Genomic DNA, 24,360 nt, shown 5'->3' with positions numbered 1-24,360 from the left:
CACAGCGGAAACCAGTTTTGCTGGTTAGAGAAGCCATAAAACTGACCTTCCTCTGAGCTAGTTGAGAATCTGGGGCGTTACATTTTGTTGGTTCGGTTAAACTCTCAAAATGGCCAGAAAAAGAGAACTTTCATGTGAAACTCGGCAGTCTATTCTTGTTCTTAGAAATGAAGGCTATTCCATGCGAGAAATTGACAAGAAACTGAAGATTTCCTACAAGGGTGTGTATTACTCTCTTCAGAGGACAAACAGGCTCTAACCAGAGTAAGAAGATAAGTGCGAGGCCACGCTGCACAACTGAGCAACAAGACAAGGACATAACAGTCTCTAGTCTGAGAAACCGACACCTCACAGGTCCTCAACTGGCAGCTTCATTACATAGGACCCGCAAAATGCCAGAGTCAACGTCTACAGTGAAGAGGTGACTCCGGGATGCCGGCCTTCAGGGCAGAGGGGCAAATAAAAGTCATACCTGTGACTGGTTAATAAAAGGAAAAGATTAATATGGTCAAAAGAACACAGACATTGGACAGAGGAAGATTGGAAACAAGTCTTATGGACAGACGAATCGTAGTGTGAGGTGTTTGGATCACACAGAAGAACAACCGAAAAGATGCTGGAAGACGCCTGACGCCATCTGCCAAGCATGGTGGAGGTAATGTGGTGGTCTGGGGTTGCTTTGGTAAAGTGGGAGATTTGTACAAGGTAAAAGGGATTTTGAATAAAGAAGACTATCACTCCATTTTGAAACAACATGCCATACCCTATGAGGGGGGGGGGGGGCTTGATTGAAGCCAATTTCATCCTGCAACAGGACAATGACCCAAAGCCACCTCCAAATTATGCAAGAACTATTTAGGGAAGAAGCCGGCAGCTGGTATTCTATCTGTAATGGAGTGGCCGACACCGGCACCAGATCTCAACCCCATTGAGCTTGACCGTATGGTACTCAATAAGTGCCCATCAAGCCAATCCAACTTGTTGGAGGGGCTTCTGGAAGCACGGGGTGAAATTTCTCCAGATGACCTCAGCAAGTTAACAACTAGAATGCCAAAGGTCTGCAAGACTGGAATTGCTGCAAATGGAGCATTCTGTGACAAAAGCAAAGTGTGAAGGTGAAAATTATTATTTCTAACCTTGTCAATGTCTTGACGATATTTTTTTTACTCATTTTGCAACTCATCTGATAAGTAAAAGTGTGAGTTTTCATGGAAAACACCAAATTGTCCCCAATTTTGGTGACCCCAAACTTTTGAACGGGAGTGTATGTTCTCTGCACATATATTTGTGCGTGCTGGGTAGCTTCCTGGTATGGTCAGGGGTTTCCCCTGCCATTTCCTCCCACCTCATCTCCTCTGCGCTCTTATAAGACAGGTCACTCGCACACTTGCCTTCATTACTGTCTGTCAAGATCTGCCATCCCTCAGCATCCAAAGTTGCCACCATGCCCGTGACATTACCCAGAAGCACATGGGCTTGGCACAGCCTTGCTAATACAAGACCCGGAGTCCTGATCACCCTCCTCAGCCTCGTGTGTCTTGCAGCTGGTTCTCCACTGAAGGTAAGAACATGATAGATTGTATCTTTTAACTTTTTGAAAAATTTTCTTCTACCAAGTTTTTAAAAATTTCACTTAGGAATGTTAAAGTTGAATCTTGTTTTATTGGGTGGCAATTAGAGATGAGCAAACACTATTCGAAACAGCCGTTTCGAATAGCACTCTCCCATAGAAATGAATGGAAGCGGCCGGCACGCAGACTTTGCCGGCAACCGACCGCTTAACCCCCCGCGTGCCGGCTATGTCCATTCATTTCTATGGGAGCGTGCTATTCGAAACGGCTGTTTCGAATAGTGTTTGCTTATCTCTAGTGGCAATCAGTATAGGCACCTATGTATGGGACCTGCTATGGGAACCCAACCGTAAGGGTGAATACAAGGTCTTTACACTTGCAGATAAATTTGGGGGTCTAAACTAATTTGGGGGTCTGGTCTGAGTTAATTAATGAAGCTGGGACTGGAATTATTTTTGAGGTCCACCAACTCATTAATGAAGAGGTCTGGGGTCTAAATATATTTTAAGTTCTAAGATAATTTAGGAGTCTGGAGTCTGAATTAAAAATTTTGGGCTTGGTCTGGGGTCTAAATTCACTTTATCATCTGGGTTATAAATTAATTCAGTGGTCTGAGACATAAATTAATTTAGGGGTCTGGTTTGGCGTCTGAATTACTTTTGGGATCTGGTTTGGGGTCTAAATTAGTTTTGGGGTCTAACCTGGGGTCTTTATTAATTTTGGAGTCTGATTTGTGATCTGAATAAATTTTGAGGATTAGTTTGGAGTCTGAATTAATTTTGGTATCTGATTTGGGGTCTGAATTAATTTTGAGGTCTGGTGTTGATTAATTTTGGGGTATGCTCTTGGGTCTGAATTAATTTTGAGGTCTGGTGTTGATTAATTTTGGGGTATGGTCTCGGGTCTGAATTAATTTAGGGATCTGGTTTGGGGTCTGAATTAATTTATAGATCTGGTTTGGGGTCTGATTTAATTTTGAGGTTTGGTGTTGATTAATTTCGGGCTATGGTCTGGGGTCTGGATTAATTTTGCGATGTCAAGTAAGAAGTAATTCAGTAGTCTGAGGTCTGAATTCATTTAGGCATCTGGTTGGAAGTCTAATGGATCTTAATGGTCATCTGTGGCTAAATAAATTATGTGGTCTAGCGCAGAGTCAAAAATAATTTAGGGGTCTGAATTAATTTGGGCATTTGAGATCTGAATTGATTCTGGGGTCTGGTGTGGGATCTAAAATCATTTTGGTGCTTGATCTGTGGTCTGAATTAATTTATGGGTCTAACCTGGGGTCTGAATTATTTTAGGGATCTGGTCTGAGGTCTGTTTTATTTTAGGGGTCTTGTCTGGAGTCTGAATTATTGACCAATTTCGTCAGCTGCAGATCTCTTGTCTAAGTAGATCATTCTGATTTTGGACATCACTTTGGGTTTAACAAACATGTTTTTCTACACAGAGAGAAGCAAAGACGTCTCCTCGCCAGGGGTCCGCAGTTCCAGGTAGGGTTACATCAACTTCCTGTCTGTTTATTCTGCGTGTAATTGGTTTAACTTTTTGACTTTGGGTTGTTTTTGATCTCTGCATTGTATATACTGAGTGATCCAACGATGGTCATAGATAAAGGGCTCAGTGGAGGGGGAGGAAGAGATAACAACTGCACCAGGGCTCTGGGGATAGAGAGGGTCTCTATAGTCACATAAGTAGATAGCACATGATAAATCTGGGCCCTGTTACAAATGGAGGACAAAAAGGAAGTCGCAGACAATAGAAAGCTTCTCCATTCATGGTCATATCCATTGGAATCTGATCCAGAATACCCCATGTTAGACAACATTGTAGCTGTTTTTCTAACCTTATCATCTTCTCATAGTTTATCATTCTGGTCTATGCACAGAGTTTTTCCTTTTCCTGTGTCCTATATTCTATTATATGTCATAAACAAGCGTCTCATACAGAAACCACTGACCTTCATCTCAACATCCTTCTAACCTTCTAAGGAGAGTAACAGGAGAGAAGGGTCTTAAGTCATTGAAGGCAGCGCAGTTGGAGTAATAGGGGTGATGCCCTGTCATCCAATTGCTTGTGTCTGTCTCCATTGTTGCCCTTCACATTGTGGAGCAATGTGAATTTGGAGAGCAATTTGAGTTTGTGCTCCACTTCAGATTCACAAAAAATCCTGCAGCAGATTGCGACCAGAATTTTAATGCCCCTTACTGTCCTTATGTACAAGATCAAAATGTACCCCATAAGTCAGAAATTGGACAACTTTAATATACCCCTACGTTTGTATGTTCTTGTGTTCGGTTTGTTGGTTATACTGTACATACCCGACTCATTCACTAATTCTCCCCTTTCTCTTATAGTTCCAAGATCCTCTGAGAGACCCGCTGCCCATTTAGAAGGTAAATATCAGTTCAGGAGATGCACGCGTTACCCTGTAAGGTACATCTCCATCCCCTCAGATAATACTGAAACATGGTGCCCAAATAAACTCTATACGTAATCTCATGTCAGTGCTGTCAATGGGGGGAACTTCTCAAGATGGGCGTCCAGTATACAGGTCTTATACAGTCCCCGAATGGCAATAACTGCACCTGAATTATCAAGAGGCTCCGGCACCAACTCCCCTATACCAGAATGGAAATCTACATAAGTCAGGACCTGTCATAGTTTTCCTATATTCCTAAAATTGTAGGTTTCCCCACCCCAGGCCACTTTACTCTATGCCCCACTCCATGTACTTTCATAATAGTGGCAATAGGGTCACAGAAAGAGGGAAATTGCATCCCTTATCAATATAAGAAGGCACCACTATCACAATAGCACATGGTGAGTGGGGCCCCGTTACCTATTTTGCATTGGGGCCCAGGAGCTTTAACAATGTATTTCCACCATTTCCTGTTTTGCAGCCGATCCAAATGATCTGAAATCACTGACATGGCGTACCGGTGAGGACAACTCCTTCGCCCAAGGAAACTTGACACTCGAAAATAACAAATTGTGCATCAACCACGGTGGCCTGTACTTCATATACACTCAGGTCACCTTTGGAGACCAAGAGTGTCCCCAGGACAACATGAATCTTATTTCCCTTAGCGTGATCCTGCAATCCTTTCATCGTAATGATAAAATGCCTCTTCTCCGAGGAGACAGAACACCTTGTGAACAAAGTGCTGCACGCTGCAACAATACCCAAACCAAACCTGCCATTAACGGGAACAGCGCTGGGTGGAACAAGTCCATTTTTCTAGGAGCTGCATTCAAGCTTGACAAAGGGGATAAGTTATATGTGGAGGCCATATCTACAAAATACATCAAGGGGCTTAAAGGGGCAAACTATTTTGGTGCTTATGCCTTGTAAAACCAGGGGTGCATCCTTTACAAACCTCCATATGTCCTAGATATTAATGGGTTGTCTGTTATGGGTCTTTTTTGGGGGTACCTTGAATTTTTTCCCCTTACTTAGCCTTAGTAGAGACATTCAGGAAGGGTGGTTCTCTGTTCTGGGGGACTTCCATCATTCACTGAAATCAATAGACACACATTGATTTCAATGGGTGCTATGGAACGATGAATTATCCCTGCCTATCCCGAAAGTGAAAAGGGGTCTTCAACTTTTGGTTTCCCAGTCTGATCATATATGGTGCTGGCAGCAGAACTCTTCTGGCAGAACTCTATCCGACTGGTATCCAGAAACCAAAGTAGACAGCTCCTTTCAAGAATAATGATGTGTCCAAGGAAAGGGGTTATTCCTCAAAGGCAACCCAATGGAAAATGGAGAGGGTTCCAACATCAATTGTCTATACGTTACATGCACAGCCACTAATCTGAATAGCTTCCATGTAGAACTTTTTTCTGGCCAAGGGTGCCAACGGATAGGCCCAATACAAAAAGGGTTGCCTTTGATGAGACTTCTACCTTAAAGGGTATTCCAGGACTAAAATATTAAGACAGGTCATCAATATCAGATCGAGCTATAAACGGGCCATGTGACTGATAAAAGGTTGTGAATTGGAAATGGCAACTGGTCTGTTGGTGTCCCGGATATGGATATTGTAGTCCTGTAAAGCCCTTTTAAGATTCATATGTCCATATTTATCACCGTAGGTCTTAACTGAAAGCAATAAGCTTCTGTGCATGTACGTGAGATCGTGCAAAATTTTACATCAATTTTGAGAATGCTAATGTGGTTTCTTACCTGAATGTCTGTTGCTTTAGATATGGTGGATATTGTCTTTGTATCAAGAAGCTGCGATGCCTTCTGACTTTGCTTTCACAACTATCTGTCACCCTACATTCTACTGGCTTCATGTTCTATGATTCGATGAGAAGAACTTGTTATGCTTTTGAGACATGGACTAATAAGGTCTACTCAGCTTTATGGTCCATACCGCCAGCCATGAGTACACTCCAACCCAGTTCCAAATGTAATGTTTCAAATGGTGCCCTCACTCTCTGAACAACATTTGACTGCATGGTTGGTTTTGGTAGGAAACCATGAACAATCGCTCTTGGGCTTAGACCTTTAATGTGAGAGTGTCCATGGTTATAGATCATGTATGACCTTAGGAGTATGGTGACACCATTATAAATCATCCATATAATGTAAGTGTTAAGAGGTTAAGGGGGGAAATCCATCTAAAAGATTTAAGAACAGGCCATTGGTGGAGTCTTCTTGTACGTCAAGAATTCGATGACTAAAACCAAGACTATCTCCAGTCGTTCTTTAGAAGTCATTCATTCTTTAGAAGTCTCAAAGGCTTCACAGATGGTATGTTCTCACATTTTAGTTTGTTGGATTAGACGTTTTAGGGTGGATTTCCCTTCTAAATATTCTATATTTTGGAAATATTGGGACTCGAAGTGATAAGCTAATAACAAATGAAACGGGTCCAATATAGATTTCCTTATAGTGTTCCAAGTCCTTAAAGGGATTGGAAACCATGGCTGTTTTCTTCCATAGATAGCATCACACCTGTCCTTAGAAAATGATTGGTGTAGCAGCCCAGGCCTATTAAATGAATGGGGCTGAGCTGCAATACCAGGCACAACCACTGTTTTTGGAAAAAAGCAGCCATGTTTTTCTAATCCTGTACAATCCTTATAAGACTCAAGGACAGATGACCAGAAAATATGACTGATATTGCTAAACTATGCACATATTGTAATACAGACACATTCTAATATATATTTTTTAAGAATCACGACTGACTCCGCCTCCAATCACTACATGGTCACCTAATGGGAATCTTTTTTCATGTATTTTATTATTTATAACTTTTTATTCTATATTACTTTCATATTATTTGCCATGTACTAGATCTGAATGTGACGCTGAACATGTCCTAGTCAATATGGAGTTACCTAATAGAAATAGACAGAACAAGCTAAAGGAAGATAAAAAAAACTCAGAGTAGGTCAAATCTGCAAGTTGGGAAATATCTAATCCCCACCATTGCATTGAATAGGGGTTCCTTAAAATAGTAACCAATGTAATAGCAATGTGAATCCTAATCCAGGACCTCAGGGGCGGAGCATGACACAGATCCACCCCTGAGGATCTGTACTAGCTATTCTATATGTATTATAGTGTTATTTTTTTTTATTTTATCACCAATTTAGCTAATTGTAGTGTTTTGATTGACAGAAAATACAGAAAGTGATGATAACTTCAGGTTATACAGGTGTAATAGTTTTTTTTACTTTAATATAGACAATGCTTTGGGGAAAGTTTTTTTAGACTCATATATATTATTTAAAAATTAATATTGGTCACCATAAGCTACTGTAAATAATGGCCGTGTATGACGAATGTATTTATTTCATGGGGGCTTTTAAAACTGACTTACACTATTCTACGGACGGCGTGCACTAAAACTGGATGAATGTATAGATGAGATGCGCGTCACTGCTCTTTACCATAAAGATGCTGACGGCGACCATTATTTATATGAGAATATTTAACGCCGAATGACCAAGAACCACGGACAGGACGGAAATATTTAAAATATATTTATCTTTACCCATGGACATTGTTCTCGCCATTTAGAGCCTGATAATGCGACCAATGTATCGTGTATGATTGTGAATTCTTTATATTTATAGCACTTTGGCTTTTATCGATATTTTTTATAGAAATAAAGATATTGTTTTCGAGCTGTTTTGTGTGTTCACGCCCTTCCATGTGTTGTAATGTTGTCGCATATTGATGACACTAAAAACCACATAACAATTTGTGAATTGTAACTGCATTTATTTAGAGAACTTACATCACCCCAATGAAAAAGTTAGTGCCCCCATTTTACATAATAAATACATGATTTGACACTTTTTTTGCAATTTATATAACCCCGAGCTAGCCCAAAAGCTGAAAGTGTTCTTCCATTTACTCCAGTTCCATCTCCACCTGCTTTTCAGAAGATGATAATTCTGTCTGCCATCTTGATTGTACAGAAGACATAAGACTGGAGATGGTAACGATAGAAAGTACATGTTACATGATGCTTTGTCCAGGTGTGGTTCATCTCATGGGAAGCGAAAGTTACATAAACCATTCCAAACAGTAGGTAGAACATCACATATTGAGAAAAATGGTGATATCCTGGCAACAGAGGTAGTGATTTGCAAGGGAAAAACAGTATTTTACTTAAATAACCCTAACCTATCTATCTGCAGGGCTGGGGTGATATGCTGGGTCTGGTGACAGTAACCTATCTATCTGCAGGGCTGGGGTGATATGCTGGTTCTGGTGACAGTAACCTATCTATCTGCAGGGCTGGGGTGATATGCTGGTTCTGGTGACAGTAACCTATCTATCTGCAGGGCTGGGGTGATATGCTGGTTCTGGTGATACTAACCTATCTATCTGCAGGGCTGGGGTGATATGCTGGTTCTGATGACACTAACCTATCTATCTGCAGGACTGGGGTGATATGCTGGGTCTGGTGACAGTAACCTATCTATCTGCAGGGCTGGGCTGATATGCTGGATCTGGTGACACTAACCTATCTATCTGCAGGGCTGGGGTGATATACTGGTTCTGGTGACAGTAACCTATCTATCTGCAGGGCTGGGGTGATATGCTGGGTCTGGTGACAGTAACCTATCTATCTGCAGGGCTGGGGTGATATGCTGGTTCTGGTGACAGTAACCTATCTATCTGCAGGACTGGGCTGATATGCTGGTTCTGGTGACACTAACCTATCTATCTGCAGGGCTGGGGTGATATGCTGGTTCTGGTGACAGTAACCTATCTATCTGCAGGGCTGGGGTGATATGCTGGATCTGGTGACAGTAACCTATCTATCTGCAGGACTGGGGGGATATGCTGGTTCTGGTGACAGTAACCTATCTATCGGCAGGGCTGGGGTGATATGCTGGTTCTGGTGATACTAACCTATCTATCTGCAGGGCTGGGGTGATATACTGGTTCTGATGACACTAACCTATCTATCTGCAGGGCTGGGGTGATATGCTGGTTCTGGTGATACTAACCTATCTATCTGCAGGGCTGGGGTGATATGCTGGTTCTGGTGACACTAACCTATCTATCTGCAGGACTGGGGTGATATGCTGGTTCTGGTGACAGTAACCTATCTATCTGCAGGGCTGGGCTGATATGCTGGTTCTGGTGACACTAACCTATCTATCTGCAGGGCTGGGTGATATGCTGGCTCTGGTGACAGTAACCTATCTATCTGCAGGGCTGGGGTGATATGCTGGTTCTGGTGACAGTAACCTACCTATCTGCAGGGCTGGGGTGATATGCTGTTTCTGGTGACAGTAACCTATCTATCTGCAGGGCTGGGGGGATATGCTGGTTCTGGTGACAGTAACCTTTCTATCTGCAGGACTGGGGGTGATATGCTGGGTCTGGTGACAGTAACCTAGCTATCTGCAGGGCTGGGGTGATATGCTGGTTCTGGTGACAGTAACCTTTCTATCTGCAGGACTGGGGGGATATGCTGGTTCTGGTGACAGTAACCTATCTATCTGCAGGGCTGGGGGTGATATGCTGGTTCTGGTGACAGTAACCTATCTATCTGCAGGGCTGGGGTGATATGCTGGTTCTGGTGACAGTAACCTATCTATCTGCAGGGCTGGGGTGATATTCTGGGGTCTGGTGACAGTAACCTATCTATCTGCAGGGCTGGGATGATATGCTGGTTCTGGTGACAGTAACTTATCTATCTGCAGGGCTGGGGTGATATGCTGGGTCTGGTGACAGTAACCTATCTATCTGCAGGGCTGGGGTGATATTCTGGGGTCTGGTGACAGTAACCTATCTATCTGCAGGGCTGGGATGATATGCTGGTTCTGGTGACAGTAACCTATCTATCTGCAGGACTGGGGTGATATGCTAGTTCTGGTGACAGTAACCTATCTATCTGCAGGGCTGGGGTGATATGCTGGTTCTGGTGACAGTAACCTATCTATCTGCAGGGCTGGGGTGATATGCTGGTTCTGGTGACAGTAACCTATCTATCTGCAGGGCTGGGGTGATATGCTGGTTCTGGTGACAGTAACCTATCTATCTGCAGGGCTGGGGTGATATGCTGGTTCTGGTGACAGTAACCTATCTATCTGCAGGGCTGGGGTGATATGCTGGGTCTGATGACAGTAACCTATCTATCTGCAGGGCTGGGGTGATATGCTGGGTCTGATGACAGTAACCTATCTATCTGCAGGGCTGGGGTGATATGCTGGTTCTGGTGACAGTAACCTATCTATCTGCAGGGCTGGGGTGATATGCTGGGTCTGATGACAGTAACCTACCTATCAGATTAGAGAGAGACTGGCTGCACTGGGTTTAGTTGGTGGTGTAATGGACTGATCATAGGGTGTGGAGTAATAGAGTAGAGGCGGAGGGGGAAGGGCCCTCCTTCTGAAAGTCCTAAGTCATAGTGATCAGTATGAAGATAACAATGACCTGATCAGCATGGGTGCTGTGTGGTAGACCCCTCGCCAATCTGATATTGATGACCTATCTTAAGTCCTAGGTCACCAATACCTAACTCCTGGAAGACCCTCTTTAATAAAATGAATCAGTCCCTTAATGAAACAGCCTACCTATAGAATAGCCCAGGGGTAGGGAACGTACGGCTTTCCAGCTGTTGCAAAACTACAACTCCCAGCATGCATACTGGCTCTGCTCTTCTGGGAATTCCCATGGAAGTGAATGGAGCATGCTGGGAGTTGTAGTTCCACAGCAGCTGGAGAGCCAAAGGTTCCCTACCCCTGGAATAGCCCATCAAGGCATGATCCCTCCCCCCAGGACCCCAGCAGTCACCAGTATAAAATGACACAAATGGTTGTTACAGCACTCCAGTGACATGTGTGGCTGTGTCTGGTACTGCACTACAGACTTCATATGGAGTTATCATGTCTGTAAGCCTTGGTGCCTGATATACAGAGGCCTCCTGCTATACTGATATAATGCCTTTGTCGAGAACACGGATTTTCACCATTAATACTTTTGCACCATTTTTGCCCAATTTTGATCATTTGAATGATAAATATCCCCCAATATCCTGAGTATAGAATGTACTAGTCAATGCCAATATAACCTTCAAATAAATAGCGTATCAGATTGTGGCGAAACTACAACTCCCAGCTTCTAAAGATGGCTGGGTCGCCATAGCCTAAATTTGCAGACTTCCTTGCTCCCGGGCCCTTAGCTGTCTATTGTATTGTGTGATATTGTACGAGCAGCAGAAATATAAATTTTCACTTCTGTATTTTAAGTTCCGCTTTGGTAAATTGTGATAAAATAATGTTACAAGCCGTATCTGTCAGTCTGTGATGTGAGCACTAGATGGCGGCAGTGGCTCGTTCATGACATGGAGGGCTCAGTGACCGCTTCCTCTGTGCCGAGTCAGGAACAAAATCAGAATTCATCCTCATATCCGTCATGGATGCTTCTTAGAAATGTGACTGTTGGGTCATATTGATGTATTGATGATATTAGAGGATATGGCCCCCCATGAGCACCAGTATACGGTATATTATATGTCATCTACACAATGCTGACTCACTATAGAAGTGCGTGACTCTCTTTATCATTTTCTGATGAGTATGCATTACGTCCAACAGGACAGGAAACAGTCAGCAGGCATGCTGATGGATAATGCGCACGTGCTGCCCCTGGTCATTGTGTCCGTGCTTACACCCTTTCCATGATCCCTGGAGCAGTTCCCCATGACTTTGCTAACAATGTCGTTCCTCTGGAGAGCGGAGTTCTGCACAAATCTGTGTCACCAAGTCTAGGATAAGACCACGTGGGACGTCTCTATGAGGCCACGTCTTTCCAGGGGCCCCATAGCAGATGTGTGGTCGATATATATCCGAATTATGGTAACGACTGCCCGGGGGCTTCCAGCACTCAGTTTCCTTCTGCTCCTCTGATACACGGCCACTGTGTCTCTACTATGTCAGCTCCTTTTCCTCAGCATATACTACATTTTCCCCAAACACATTATAATGCCCCCCAGTGCCTACACACAGCCACAGTAAGATGCCCCCAACTGCTCCCCCACAGAGTCTACTTCTCCGCAGTGACTCCCACACATTATAAATAATTCTCCCTAATGGTCTTATACACAGTATAACGCTCTCCATTGGCCCCACACAGTATATATAATCCGCCAAAGTGGACCCCCACACACAGTACATATAGTGCTCTACAGTTTCCCATCACAGTATATCTAACACTCCCTACTTTCCCTCTATAGGACATGTAACACTCTCCAGTGGCCCCACACACAGTATTACGGTAGAGCGATCGGGTTCGGAAAAGATCGGATCCTGATCGGCGATCGAGCAAATTTCACGATCGGGATCGGCTGGAAAATGATCGGAAATCGGATTTTAAAATCAATCCTGAAATCTCAAGATCGGCTCAACCTCACAGAGTATATATAATGCTCCCCTGTGGCTCCCCACACAGTATATATAAAGCTGCCTTGGTGCCCTCCACAGTATATTTAACATAGAGGAGCATCATATATACTGTGTGTGGGTCACTAGGGAGCATTATATAGAACATGTGGTGGCCCACAGAGGAGCATTATATATACTGTGTGGGGGGGCCACACATTGTACAGTATATACTATGGAGGGAAAACGCAGAGAACTGACTACACAGTGTGTGAGACCAATGTGGTGGATTATATATCCTGTATGTGGGACAACACTCCGTAGTGGCCCTCTACAGTATATATAATGCTCCCCTGTGCCCCCCCCCCACACACACACACACACTATATACTGTATATAAAGCTCCCAAGTTGTCCTCTACAGTATATTTAACACAGGGATAAATTATATATACCATGGGGGGGCACAGGGGAGCATTATATATACTGTGGAGCAGAGGACACAGTATATAAAGCTCTGAGTGACCTCCTCACAACATATATAATGGTCCCCGTGGCTCCCCACATAGTATATATAACGCTCTTTAGTGGCCCCCACATTATCCATACCTCCCAACCGTCCCGATTTCCGCGGGACAGTCCCGATTTGGGTGACATGTCCCGCGGTCCCGGTTGGAGGGAGGTATGTCCCGATTTCAACTCAGATCTGCGTCCAGAGTTGAACACATATGCGGCTGAAGCAAGGAGCTGACACAGGTCAGCTCCTCGCTTCGCCGCTGCCCGCCTCTCTCCCTGACACATGCGGCTGAAGCTGATCGCGTGCTCGCTTCACCGCTGCGTCTCTCTCTCGCTGACACGTGCTGCTGAAGCGAGGAGCTGACCTGTGACCTTTGCTGCTGCCGCCGGCTCCTGGCTTGTAGACGCGATGTACAAGCCAGGAGCCGGCGGCAGCGGCAAAGCGAGGAGCTGACACAGGTCAGCTCCTCGCTTCAGCCGCATGTGTCAGCGAGAGAGAGACGCAGCGGCGAAGCGAGCACGCAAGCAGCTTCAGCCGCATGTGTCAGGGAGAGAGGCGGGCAGCGGTGAAGCGAGGAGCTGACCTGTGTCAGCTCCTTCCTTCAGCCGCATGTGTCAGCGAGAGAGGCGGGCAGAGAGCGGCGAGGGAGCGGAGGAGAAGGTAAGTTTAATGTGGAGGTGGAATGTGAATCTGGGGGCAGATGAAGGAGAGGACGGCATGACAGTGGGGGCAGAGATGTGGGGACATGAATCTGGGGGCAGAGATGGAGAGGACATGAATCTGGGGGCAGAAATGGGGGACATGAATCTGGGGGCAGAGATGGAGGGACAGGAATCTGGGGGCAGAGATGGGGGACATGAATCTGGGGGCAGAGATGGAGAGGACATGAATTTGGGGGCAGAGATGGAGGGACATGAATCTGGGGGCAGAGATGGAGGGACATGAATCTGGGGGCAGAGATGTAGGGACATGAATCTGGGGGCAGAGAGGGAGGGACATGAATCTGGGGGCAGAGATGGAGGGACATGAATCTGGGGGAAGAGATGGAGTGGACATGAAACTGGGGGCAGAGATGGGGGACATGAATCTGGGGGCAGAGATGGGGGACATGAATCTGGGGGCAGAGATGGAGAGGACATGAATCTGAGGGCAGAGATGGGGGACATGAATCTGGGGCAGAGATGGAGAGGACATGAATCTGGGGGCAGAGATGGAGGGACATGAATCTGGGGGCAGAGATGGAGGGACATGAATCTGGGGGCAGAGATGGAGGGACATGAATCTGGGGGCAGAGATGGAGAGGACATGAATCTGGGGGCAGAGATGGAGGGACATGAATCTGGGGGCAGAGATGGAGTGGACATGAAACTGGGGGCAGAGATGGGGGACATGAATCTGGGGGCAGAGATGGAGAGGACATGAATCTGAGGGCAGAGATGGGGAACATGAATCTGGGGGCAGAGATGGGGGACATGAATCTGGGGGCAGAGATGGAGAGGACATGAATCTGGGGGCAGAGATGGAGGGACATGAATCTGGGGGCAGAGATGGAGGGACATGAATCTGGGGGCAGAGATGTGGGACATGAATCTGGGGGAAGAGATGTGGGGACATGAATCTGGGGGCAGAGATGGAGGGGCATGAATCTGGGGGCAGATGAAGGGTGTATATGAAACTGGGGGAGAGATAGAGGGGGGACATATAATTTACGGGTGACTGTAGGAGGATTATACTATGTGCGGGCACATGAAAAATTAATGAGTGGGCGGAGTCAACACAAAAGTGGGCGGGGATAAATGTGCATTTTGTCCCTCTTTCGGTTCTTCAAAAGTTGGGAGGTATGCATTATCTATAATGGTCCCCTGTGGCCCCCTACACAGGATATAGCTTCCCAGACAAGGCGAGAAAAAAGTCTAAAACACATAACATATATTATTATTATTATTATTATTATTATTATTATTATTTTCAATAACAATAGTCACAGACTACGTCCAGGTTCACATCAGTCCTGTGTGGCAGAAACCCGATGGACACGTCGTAGACTCCATTCTAGTCTATGGGCTCACAAGTCACTGGATTATACCTCACCCAAAAACCTCCCGCCATCTCCTCAATCCCTGGCTAAGACAGTGTAACAAAGAAAAGGTGTAAAATTGTGCCGTTGTGATACCACGTACACCATAAAACTGCTATATAAGTCATAGAGGGGCAAAACTGACATAGCTGCCCAAAGCAACCAATCACAGCCCAGCTTTCAACTTTGAGGTGCAAAATACAAAATGAAAGCTGTGCTGCGATTGGTTGCTATGGGTAACTAAGTTTGGCTCTAGTTAGTGGTAGTTAGGCCAAGACAGGCTTGTCCCGTGACATTAGGCCTCAACGCTCACAGAAAAGAACCTTATAGTTGAGGAAACATCTCCGCTGCCAATCTTGAAGGAAATCTGGAATCCGTGACCAAAACGTGGCCTGCACTTCCCTAATAGTGGTTAAAACAAATGAACAAGTCTGAGGTCGCCCCATATTCAGCATGGCGGAAAGGGACAGAAGACTAGAGGAGTCAGAGCCCATTTGTGTCCGTGTTTGTAGAGTACTGTGCCTCCATGTTACATGTGACCAGAAGATCTGACTAAGTAAACCGAGCCGTGAGCATCGCCCGTTCAGCTGCCATTGTGTCTCCTATGTTTTAGTGACAAAGCCATCCCAAAAAGCCAATACCCAGGGAAAACTGCCCACCACAAAACAGACTACTGAGACCCCTCATCACTGTGTGCCCCATGGTTTGTAAGGGGATTTGATGTGAAAGCCACCATAACAGTAGTCACCATCTTGGACCTTTTCCCCACATTGCTAGCCCCCAAACGTTGCAAAAGGATGCTATCTTATACCCATGTAGGGCAATTGGATCTAAAAAATCAGCAATGTATAAGACTAGAAACTTGGACAGCGCCTCTCTTATCCACAGGCCGTGCAATTTAGCTGCAATACTAGATATTGCCACTGGACAAAGGTGGCACTGTTTATCTACCATTATCAAAGAGATTCAAGGGTGACTTTTAGAAAAGATTAAGGGGTGTCACTGTAACCTTCATCCAGTTTCAATGAGGAGACAACTGCGCAGCGGTCTCGCTATATCATACTGGAAAAACCATTTAAGAAACGACTATGAATTTATTAAAACATATTGATAAAATCCTGCAACTCCCAAACCACCCGCTGCTTACGTGACAGCAGAAATATGTCATTCTGGGCTCACAGCTTCCCGCCCGCTACATGGAACGTTTTTCCATAAACCTGGCATAGCCCTAGGAAAAAGTCTGGACTAGAAATGCTGCGATAAAATATTTGCCACAATGGAAAAAGTCCTAGTCATTAAGAACAGGAGATGATGAGGAAGTGGTGTCAAATATGTTTTGGAAAGGTTCACAATGCAGCAGCCATGAAAACAGCACGCGACAAAGAAAGTTCAATGTGATGATAGATAACCTGGTGGTGACCGGCTACAAAGAGATTTCTCCCTCTGGAGGACCCGACACATTCATACAGTATATAGACAACCAATAGGTTTTATTAGGAATGGTGTAATGCTTCGTTTCTCCTGCGAGGGTGCTGTAGGGAAGTTACAGACTTTCTATACAGTTCCCTATGGATTGCATCTGTGATCAGCTTATAATCCTTGAAAGAAACAGAGTGTTGTGGTGAAAGTTGGTTGCTCACCAATATGGCCGCCCTTACAGCTACCATAGGGGATACTACCCACCTTTCCGGACATCAAATAAACTGATATATTCCCCCATAACTGGTCAGATGAGACCAGCACTGATGTAGCAAAGACATTCTACATAACTTGCCAAGTCAACAGCTGAATGACTATGAAAGGTGACAACCTTGTAAATGATTCAGAAATATGATCAGAATAGTTGTCACTTCCCTTCCCCCGCTCTTTGTAACAGAACATTCCAAGTACATGGGTTATCCATTATATCTTAGGTCAGTTTACAGGATCTACCCCAGCTCCTGACTGACATAGGTTTCCATTCTGGCACCTAACCATGCACCTGATTTATGCACAGGCCGGTCCTATATTTGTAGTTTCCCCTTACTATACCCCTAGACAAGGGAAACCAGAGAGAAACCAGTTTTGTATTACAGATGAGTCAACAAGAAGGAAAACAAAACCAGTTGGGAAAGCAAAAAAGGATCTTACCCTGTAAAACGAAAAAAACAAAAACTTTTATTTTTGATCTGTCTGAGCCGAGATTGAATCCACCATCAGTTTCCTAAATGGAATTTCCCCTTTGATGCAGCTTTATCATTAGTTTGCAAATGATGTGAAAATAAAAGAACAGACATGTTTTGGTAGAGAGGTAAGACGGGTCAGGTCAGTCCAGAAGCCCATAAGATCCTAATTGTTTTACATATGATTAGGGTTGAGCGATCGGGATCGGCCATCGAGAAAATTTCACGATCGGGATCGGCTGGAAAATGATTGAAAATCGGATTTCAAAAACAATCAAGATCGTCTCAACGCTACATATGATTAACTTCTAATCTGCGACTGGGATCCAACTGGAAAGGATATTGGGCGTATCGGCCACTGGCAGCCATTCAATGTTACCAGGGCTGTCAATGATGCTGACTGGACGGCAGTAGTAGCTCATAATGCTCCTCCCACATTTCAATATTAAGTGGGTGCCAGGCATAGTGTACAGACTCCCAAACTATTATGCACACCTGTGGGGAGGGAGCCTCCCTCTCCTCCTACACATAGTCAGCCATCGTTCTCTTTGGTAACCATTGCAGGCCTTTAACACAGAGTGTTAAAGGGGTTGCACAGGATTTAGAATCTACTCAGGGGCAGCCTAGGTGCATATAAAAGAAATTAAAAACGTATAACTCACCTGTCCTGTCCAGCATTCTCTTGTCTGCTCACCTTTCCTTCATGTGCTGGAGTTCGCAACATCAGAAGTTGTGAGAGTCACATGACCACTGAGGCTATTCCGTGGCCTCCTTGGTCGATGGAAAGGAGCCGGTGATTTATGTGACCAGTTCCTGGCCATGGCGGGGCAGAAATGTAATAAACAGTTTTGCTCACCTTATCGCACCTCTCCCGGGCTCTCCTGTGGAGTCCAGCAGACCCTTGGCATCCTCTTCTGGTATCCTGGGTCACATCACGGAGCCCAGGAGAGGTGAGGCAAGGTAAGTATAAGTATAATAAGCAGTGGCCCAGGGTAGGGGCGGAAACATAGTGGTGGTTCTTGGTTGACCACATGAATAGTAACCTGTCCACAGTGGTGGGATTTGTATTGCACTTGAAAAAGGGCTTGTTGCCCGGAACGCGTGGTGCCAAATAAAGTTGCCTTTCCTATTCCAAACCGGGTGAGCGCTGATTTTCTGCCTTTCTCCGCGAGGCTGGTCCTATATTTTGGTTGTTGTCCTGACGTCTACGTGACTGCCATCAGCGGCTGCCTGCCAGTAACACACTGGTTCTCTGATTGCTACGATTATAGGTTGTTGTGTCCTACACAACCTAGCCAGGTGAGCGGACACCTGTATTGTTTTTTCCATACCTTTTTTATTTCCTTTTCATTACATATACCAAAGGTATTACACAAGGAACGGCTCGGTGCCGGGGGTTTTTTCTTTTCTTTTCACATGAATAGTGGTTCATTTCGGCCATACCCAAAACTTTTGAAAAACTCTTGATGAGTCCAGTTTGTTCTAAACCAGTTGGCTCACTATTGTGGACCTCTGCTGTGGCCTGACTGCGACATGGAGGAGAGCTTTTGTCACTACAAATACAATACATTGTCCAAACTACATGTTGAGCCCATCAGGTTCCCATGATCTCACGTCAGACACGGCCGCGATGGCCAATAGATCAATCATTTCACAGACACAAAACTGATGAGACCTGCGGTTTCCAGCACTGAGAGTCCCGCCGCTCTGCCCATAGCAGTATATTGCCTACTCCAGCCACTTTCTGTTCTCTTCTCCGTTTCTTTCCACAGACTTTGCTTTTCATGGTTCCTCTCCTATCGCGCTGTATTTCCTCCTTACATTGCCACAAACTCTCTGGGCTTTGCATGATGAAACTCAGTCCAGACTCAAGACATCTGCACCGCGAGGACATGGACAGAGGAGAATCGTATAATATACATAAACTTATTTGGATGCATGCCTCTCTATCTCTATACATGAACTGCTACATGACTCCATAGGGTGCGGAATCTGGAATGTTCTTGTACGTGTAGTTAATGCGTGTGTCTTTAGGTCCTATACGCAAGGTTGTATACAGGAGATATAAGGCCACACAGCAAAACTAAGAATCCCCCCCACCCCCCCACCCCCCTCATCCCCACCGCTGAGAGCTCCGCCAAGCAATTAGATAGTGGAAAATAATAAGAAGTCATACTCACCTTACCAACCCCTGACACTTACCGATCCTCTATTGGGACCAGAGACCAGCAGGGAAACAAAAAGCGGCGTGAGATCTGTAAGGTAAGTATGACTTATTTTATTAACTCTTGCCAGGGCAACCCTTTAAAGGGACTGTCTCATGTAGACAACCCCAGTCCTTATGCCACTCAAGACCCCTTCTTCAACGTTCTGTGGGCAGCGCCCTTTCTGGAGAACTTAGGCCAACCTTGTATTACAATGACGTCCGCCATGTAACACTACATAACCGTACCTCTCAACTATCAGAAGACATCCTACCCCCTACAGGCACATCCTACCCCAGCCATGCCCCCTTGGCCCACCCATTATACCGTATGATGCCTCTTTGGTGGCCCTGGTCTGGTATGAAGCACCCTTAGTGCCACCATATCGTATCATGCCACTTTGTTGTCCCATACAGTATATCATTGCTTCAGTGACCCCCACATAATATAATGCCCCCTTGTGGACTCCACACAGTACAATATTACCCTTGTGGTCCCAACTATAGATGGACAACTTGCTTCGGCACAAACTGGGTTCGACCAAAGTTTGTTTTCTAAAGAAATTGACTACAATGGCCATCGCGACATGCATTGTGGTAAATTTTACCATTTTGAAGATACCCCAGCGTATAATAGGTGGTGGAGTAGCATAAATCTGTATGCAGTGAGCTCCCCCTTGTGGTAATGACACGGGGAAGAAGTTCTGTCCCATCACAGGCCCTATAGGAATAGAACGTCCTGCCTTTGTAATAGGCGCTCACTGCCCACCATCTTAGACCCGGGGTCCCACGTTTCTCAGGCTTTGATGAGACGTAGAATAGAGATGATCATTCCTTCTGTGGAACAGTCGTCTCTAAAGATTGCGAAACGTGGAAAAAGATTACACACATTCGCTGGTACTCACAGGAAGAAGGAAGTGAAAGACCATAAAAATACATTCTCCGTGTGAAGTCTATTCACACCACCTTCATAGTCATCCTTGAGGAGGAGGCCACACGACTTATTAGACATTCACCACTATGGCTAGGAAGGTTTTGCCATGTTGCCTCCTGAACTATGGGCTTTACCGTGAGCGATTTCACAAACACCCATGTCGTACTTCCATTATTCATCTAGATGTTTCTACATGAGGCGAACGCGCTCTATCGGCGCCCACACAACGATCATCACAGAGTCTTGTAGGTGTTGAGGTTTCCCACCAGAAGAACCAGAGTGGAGTCTATGCGAACACATCTAAGAGAATGGAAAATATTACCTAGACCATCTTTTACACAATTTACACACAAAAAAAATCACAAATTGGGCAAAAAATGTGATTTCAGATTCACAGCTTGTAGAAGAAGAAGCTAAAGATAGATGGGGTTTCCATGAACACCTCCATGACTTCTAGATTACTCAATTTGCCGTGATCGATGGCTTTCTTCTACATCATCCCATTGACTTTTCACTGCTCTTTGGTAACGCAACGGCGAGGTCCGATGACGTCATCGCACCTATGTGAACATCTCCCACCTTCAGACCTTGCCCGGACCTCTGGGTCGTTTACATCTGTTTCAGACTGACCCACCAGAGGATCCTCCAAGCTCTAACACAATTATGGTCCAGCAGAAGACAACCAGATTTGAAGGGTACTATGGTCTATTTTCGAGGGGTTGTTGGAGGGAGGTCCCCCAGATTTATTATATTAAGGACACTGTTTCTGAGTATAAGCTGTTTCCGTAGCTCGGTCCAGATTATAGTCACACCGAGCACCTTCTTCACCCGACCTCCCGATAGGCTCTTAGCTCCTTCTTTTCAACTTACGTGGGAACCTCCTGGTACTTCTGCATTGTTCCTTCAGTCTTCCAAGTACTAAAATTTGGATATCCTGTAACCTAAGTTACTACTTATAGTCACATCATGCCACCATTCATAAACTAGAATATGACCCGGGGAAGCCCACACTTCTGTATAAGGGCGAAACATTAGAGAGCCCCATAGATTCCATGTCTCAGTGAAAACTTGCGTATACTGTGTAATGGGGAGTAAATGTTTTACCCCACCACCATCTTAAAGAGAACCTGTCACCATGTTTGAAAAGTCCAATAACGTACATCATCACCCTGAGTTTTTTGGTGTTACCAAATCTGCTATTCCACAGATATAAACCCTGTTAGTCTTGATGTTACAGTATCCAAATGGACAGCAACAATGTGGCTTCTCTGGGGACGGGTCTCTGTGTGTTACCACCCACTTGGCTAGTACTGGTATAGTCAAATCTGTGTCTACAATAAAAGGGCTTATATCTTTGGAATGGCTTAACAGATTTGAATAAATAAAACACCAAACACAATGCCTATCACATGAGGTATTCTATTTGGCTTTTAAGACCTGCTCACACTTCCTCCTTAAGGTTTCTGGCTTCTTAATTGAACGGCTTGTTAAACTTTATTTGTACAATAATTTGCAGTGTGATACTAAGCAGATACAATCTAGGATTCCACAACAAGGCAACTTTAGGGTCAGGCTTTGCCATTGACGTACTCAGTTCTCTATTCATTCTGAGTTTTTAGCACGACAATCGGGCTGCCTTTGGTTTGGCCTACATTTAAGCAATGTACGGTTGGCAATCTTTGTATATCCTTCCCGCCAGGCTGGGGTAGGACGTGTCCTCCTAATGTATGTAGGTTTACAGCAGAATTCATGTTGGCAAGTACCCTCTTCTACCTGACTGTGGGATACAGTCGGCAGTCACTCTGGCTATAATATTCCAGTCTGGCCTTGGGGTCTATGCTCTAAGGTCAGTCCAATTTCCAGGGTTCCAACGCTTCCTTTTTCTCTGCTGGTATCAGATAATTTCTTGCCTCCTTTCTGATTGTTTCCTTGGGGTTTCCTGGAGTTAGAGGGCAGGCTCCCTCTGGTGGCTCAGGAGAGAGTTACAGCCCTAGAGATAAAGCCTGTGTGTTGTTGGCATCGATGATCCGCCTCTATTCAGCAAATTGCTGCTGTTGATGGTTCACCTGGTCCGGCGTTTCGGCAGCTCTCAAGCTGTCCTGCTGCAGAACTTGTTCTTCGCACCGTGTCTGTGATTGTTCCGGCATCTCAGCAGCACGATGGGACTTCATATAATGAGTATGTTCTTGGCATAAATGATCCCCCTGAGCTCAGCTTGAGGAGAGCTCTGTGACTTCTGGCTCCTTCATAGCTCTCATTGTTTTAGAATTTTGCGACAAATTAGATTTTCTTTTTCCCAGCATGTTTAAAATTAGCAAACTGCCAATTTGGATTAAAAATGTGTGTCAATCCGGTGCATCAGCACTGCCTGGAGCAGATCAGATAATATGCAAATGCCTCCACACAATGGACTGAGGGTTAGCTGTGTGTTTACATAGAGAGATAACAGACCTGACTTTATCAGCAACTTGCAATTAGCTGAGATAAGCTGCCAGCAAGAGCAGTGTAATATAGTACGTGAACATAAATTCATAACAGTCCTGAAGCCATGTCATTTACCAGGATAAAAAGTAGCCGATGTGTAAATCGAGGTTACAAACTGTGTTTTTTGTATTTGTATCCTCCCCTGGGTCTCCAATTATTATACTCTGGGGTCTGATCTACTGTGTATTCTACAGTCCTAACCATGAGGTCTACAGTTTGCTGAGCATCCTCAAATCGTAACTGTGAGGTCTATGGTCTACTGTGTATCCTCGAGTAGTAACTGTGAGGTCTATGGTCTACTGTGTATCCTCGAGTAGTAACTGTGAGGTCTATGGTCTACTGTGTATCCTCGAGTAGTAACTGTGAGGTCTATGGTCTACTGTGTATCCTCGAGTAGTAACTGTGAGGTCTATGGTCTACTGTGTATCCTCGAGTAGTAACTTTGAGCTCTATGGTCTACTGTGTATCCTCGAGTAGTAACTTTGAGCTCTATGGTCTACTGTGTAACTTTGACTTGTAACTATGAATTCTATTGTCTACTGTGTATCCTCAAGTCGTAACTATGACCTCTAAGGTCTGCTGTGCATCCTCGAGTTGTCTTCATGAGGTCTATGGTCTACTCTGTGTTTCCTTGAGTCATACTATGCAGTCTATGGTCTACTGTGCGCCAAGTTATAACAAGACATTGTAGAATATTAGTAATACAACAAACAACAAAACATTTATTAATAAAGTGAGGGGAAATATAATAGTTGGCAAAAACAGGTAGGAAACGATGATTCATGCAGAGGTGTCTCTAAAAAAGGAAACAAGACAAGCTGTGATTCAGGACAAGCGGGTACAAGACCTCGGAAGCGCAAAATCCAGGAGAAGGATCAGACTTGTGCACATCACCCCAGGTATTCAGTATAAGCGACTCCCAGACATCGGATAGTGAGAGCGCACAGACAGACAGAAGGCAAATAATAACATCATGAATAACTAAATCCTCATCACCTGAGTCACACAATGTAATAGCAGCTACTATGTCTGCAGCGGGGCCCAAAAACTAAGGGGCCACAGAGAACTAGGGAGACATTAGTGATAATACATGGAAAGGGAGGAGGAAAATACATCTCCATTACTATACTGGGAAATAATAATACCCACATGTGACATCACTGTGTGTATTATCCCTGTACTGTGACATCACTGTGTGTATTATCCTGTACTGTGACATCACTGTGTGTATTATCCCTGTACTGTGACATCACTGTGTGTATTATCCCTGTACTGTGACATCACTGTGTGTATTATCTCTGTACTGTGACATCACTGTGTGTATTATCCCTGTACTGTGACATCACTGTGTGTATTATCTCTGTACTGTGACATCACTGTGTGTATTATCCCTGTACTGTGACATCACTGTGTGTATTATCTCTGTACTGTGACATCAGTGTGTGTATTATCTCTGTACTGTGACATCACTGTGTGTATTATCCTGTACTGTGACATCACTGTGTGTATTATCCCTGTACTGTGACATCACTGTGTGTATTATC

General features: G+C 44.7%; 1 protein-coding gene across 1 annotated transcript; it reads left to right on the top strand.

Moving 5' to 3' along the window:
- The first annotated feature begins 1,444 nt into the window (after nucleotides 1-1,444).
- Nucleotides 1,445-20,348, top strand: LOC142185532 (lymphotoxin-alpha-like). The gene is made up of 7 exons (XM_075260960.1): nucleotides 1,445-1,561; nucleotides 3,022-3,064; nucleotides 3,929-3,967; nucleotides 4,475-4,922; nucleotides 6,886-6,978; nucleotides 8,019-8,078; nucleotides 20,153-20,348. The coding sequence occupies exons 1-7, from the start codon at nucleotides 1,445-1,447 to the stop codon at nucleotides 20,346-20,348; spliced, it is 996 nt and encodes a 331-aa protein (XP_075117061.1).
- The last annotated feature ends 4,012 nt before the right edge of the window (nucleotides 20,349-24,360 follow it).

This window comes from Leptodactylus fuscus, chromosome 11 (assembly GCF_031893055.1).
Source record: "Leptodactylus fuscus isolate aLepFus1 chromosome 11, aLepFus1.hap2, whole genome shotgun sequence".
NCBI lineage: Eukaryota > Metazoa > Chordata > Amphibia > Anura > Leptodactylidae > Leptodactylus > Leptodactylus fuscus.
The sequence above is the reverse complement of the archived record's forward strand: the minus strand, read 5'-3'. Positions and strand labels throughout refer to the sequence as shown.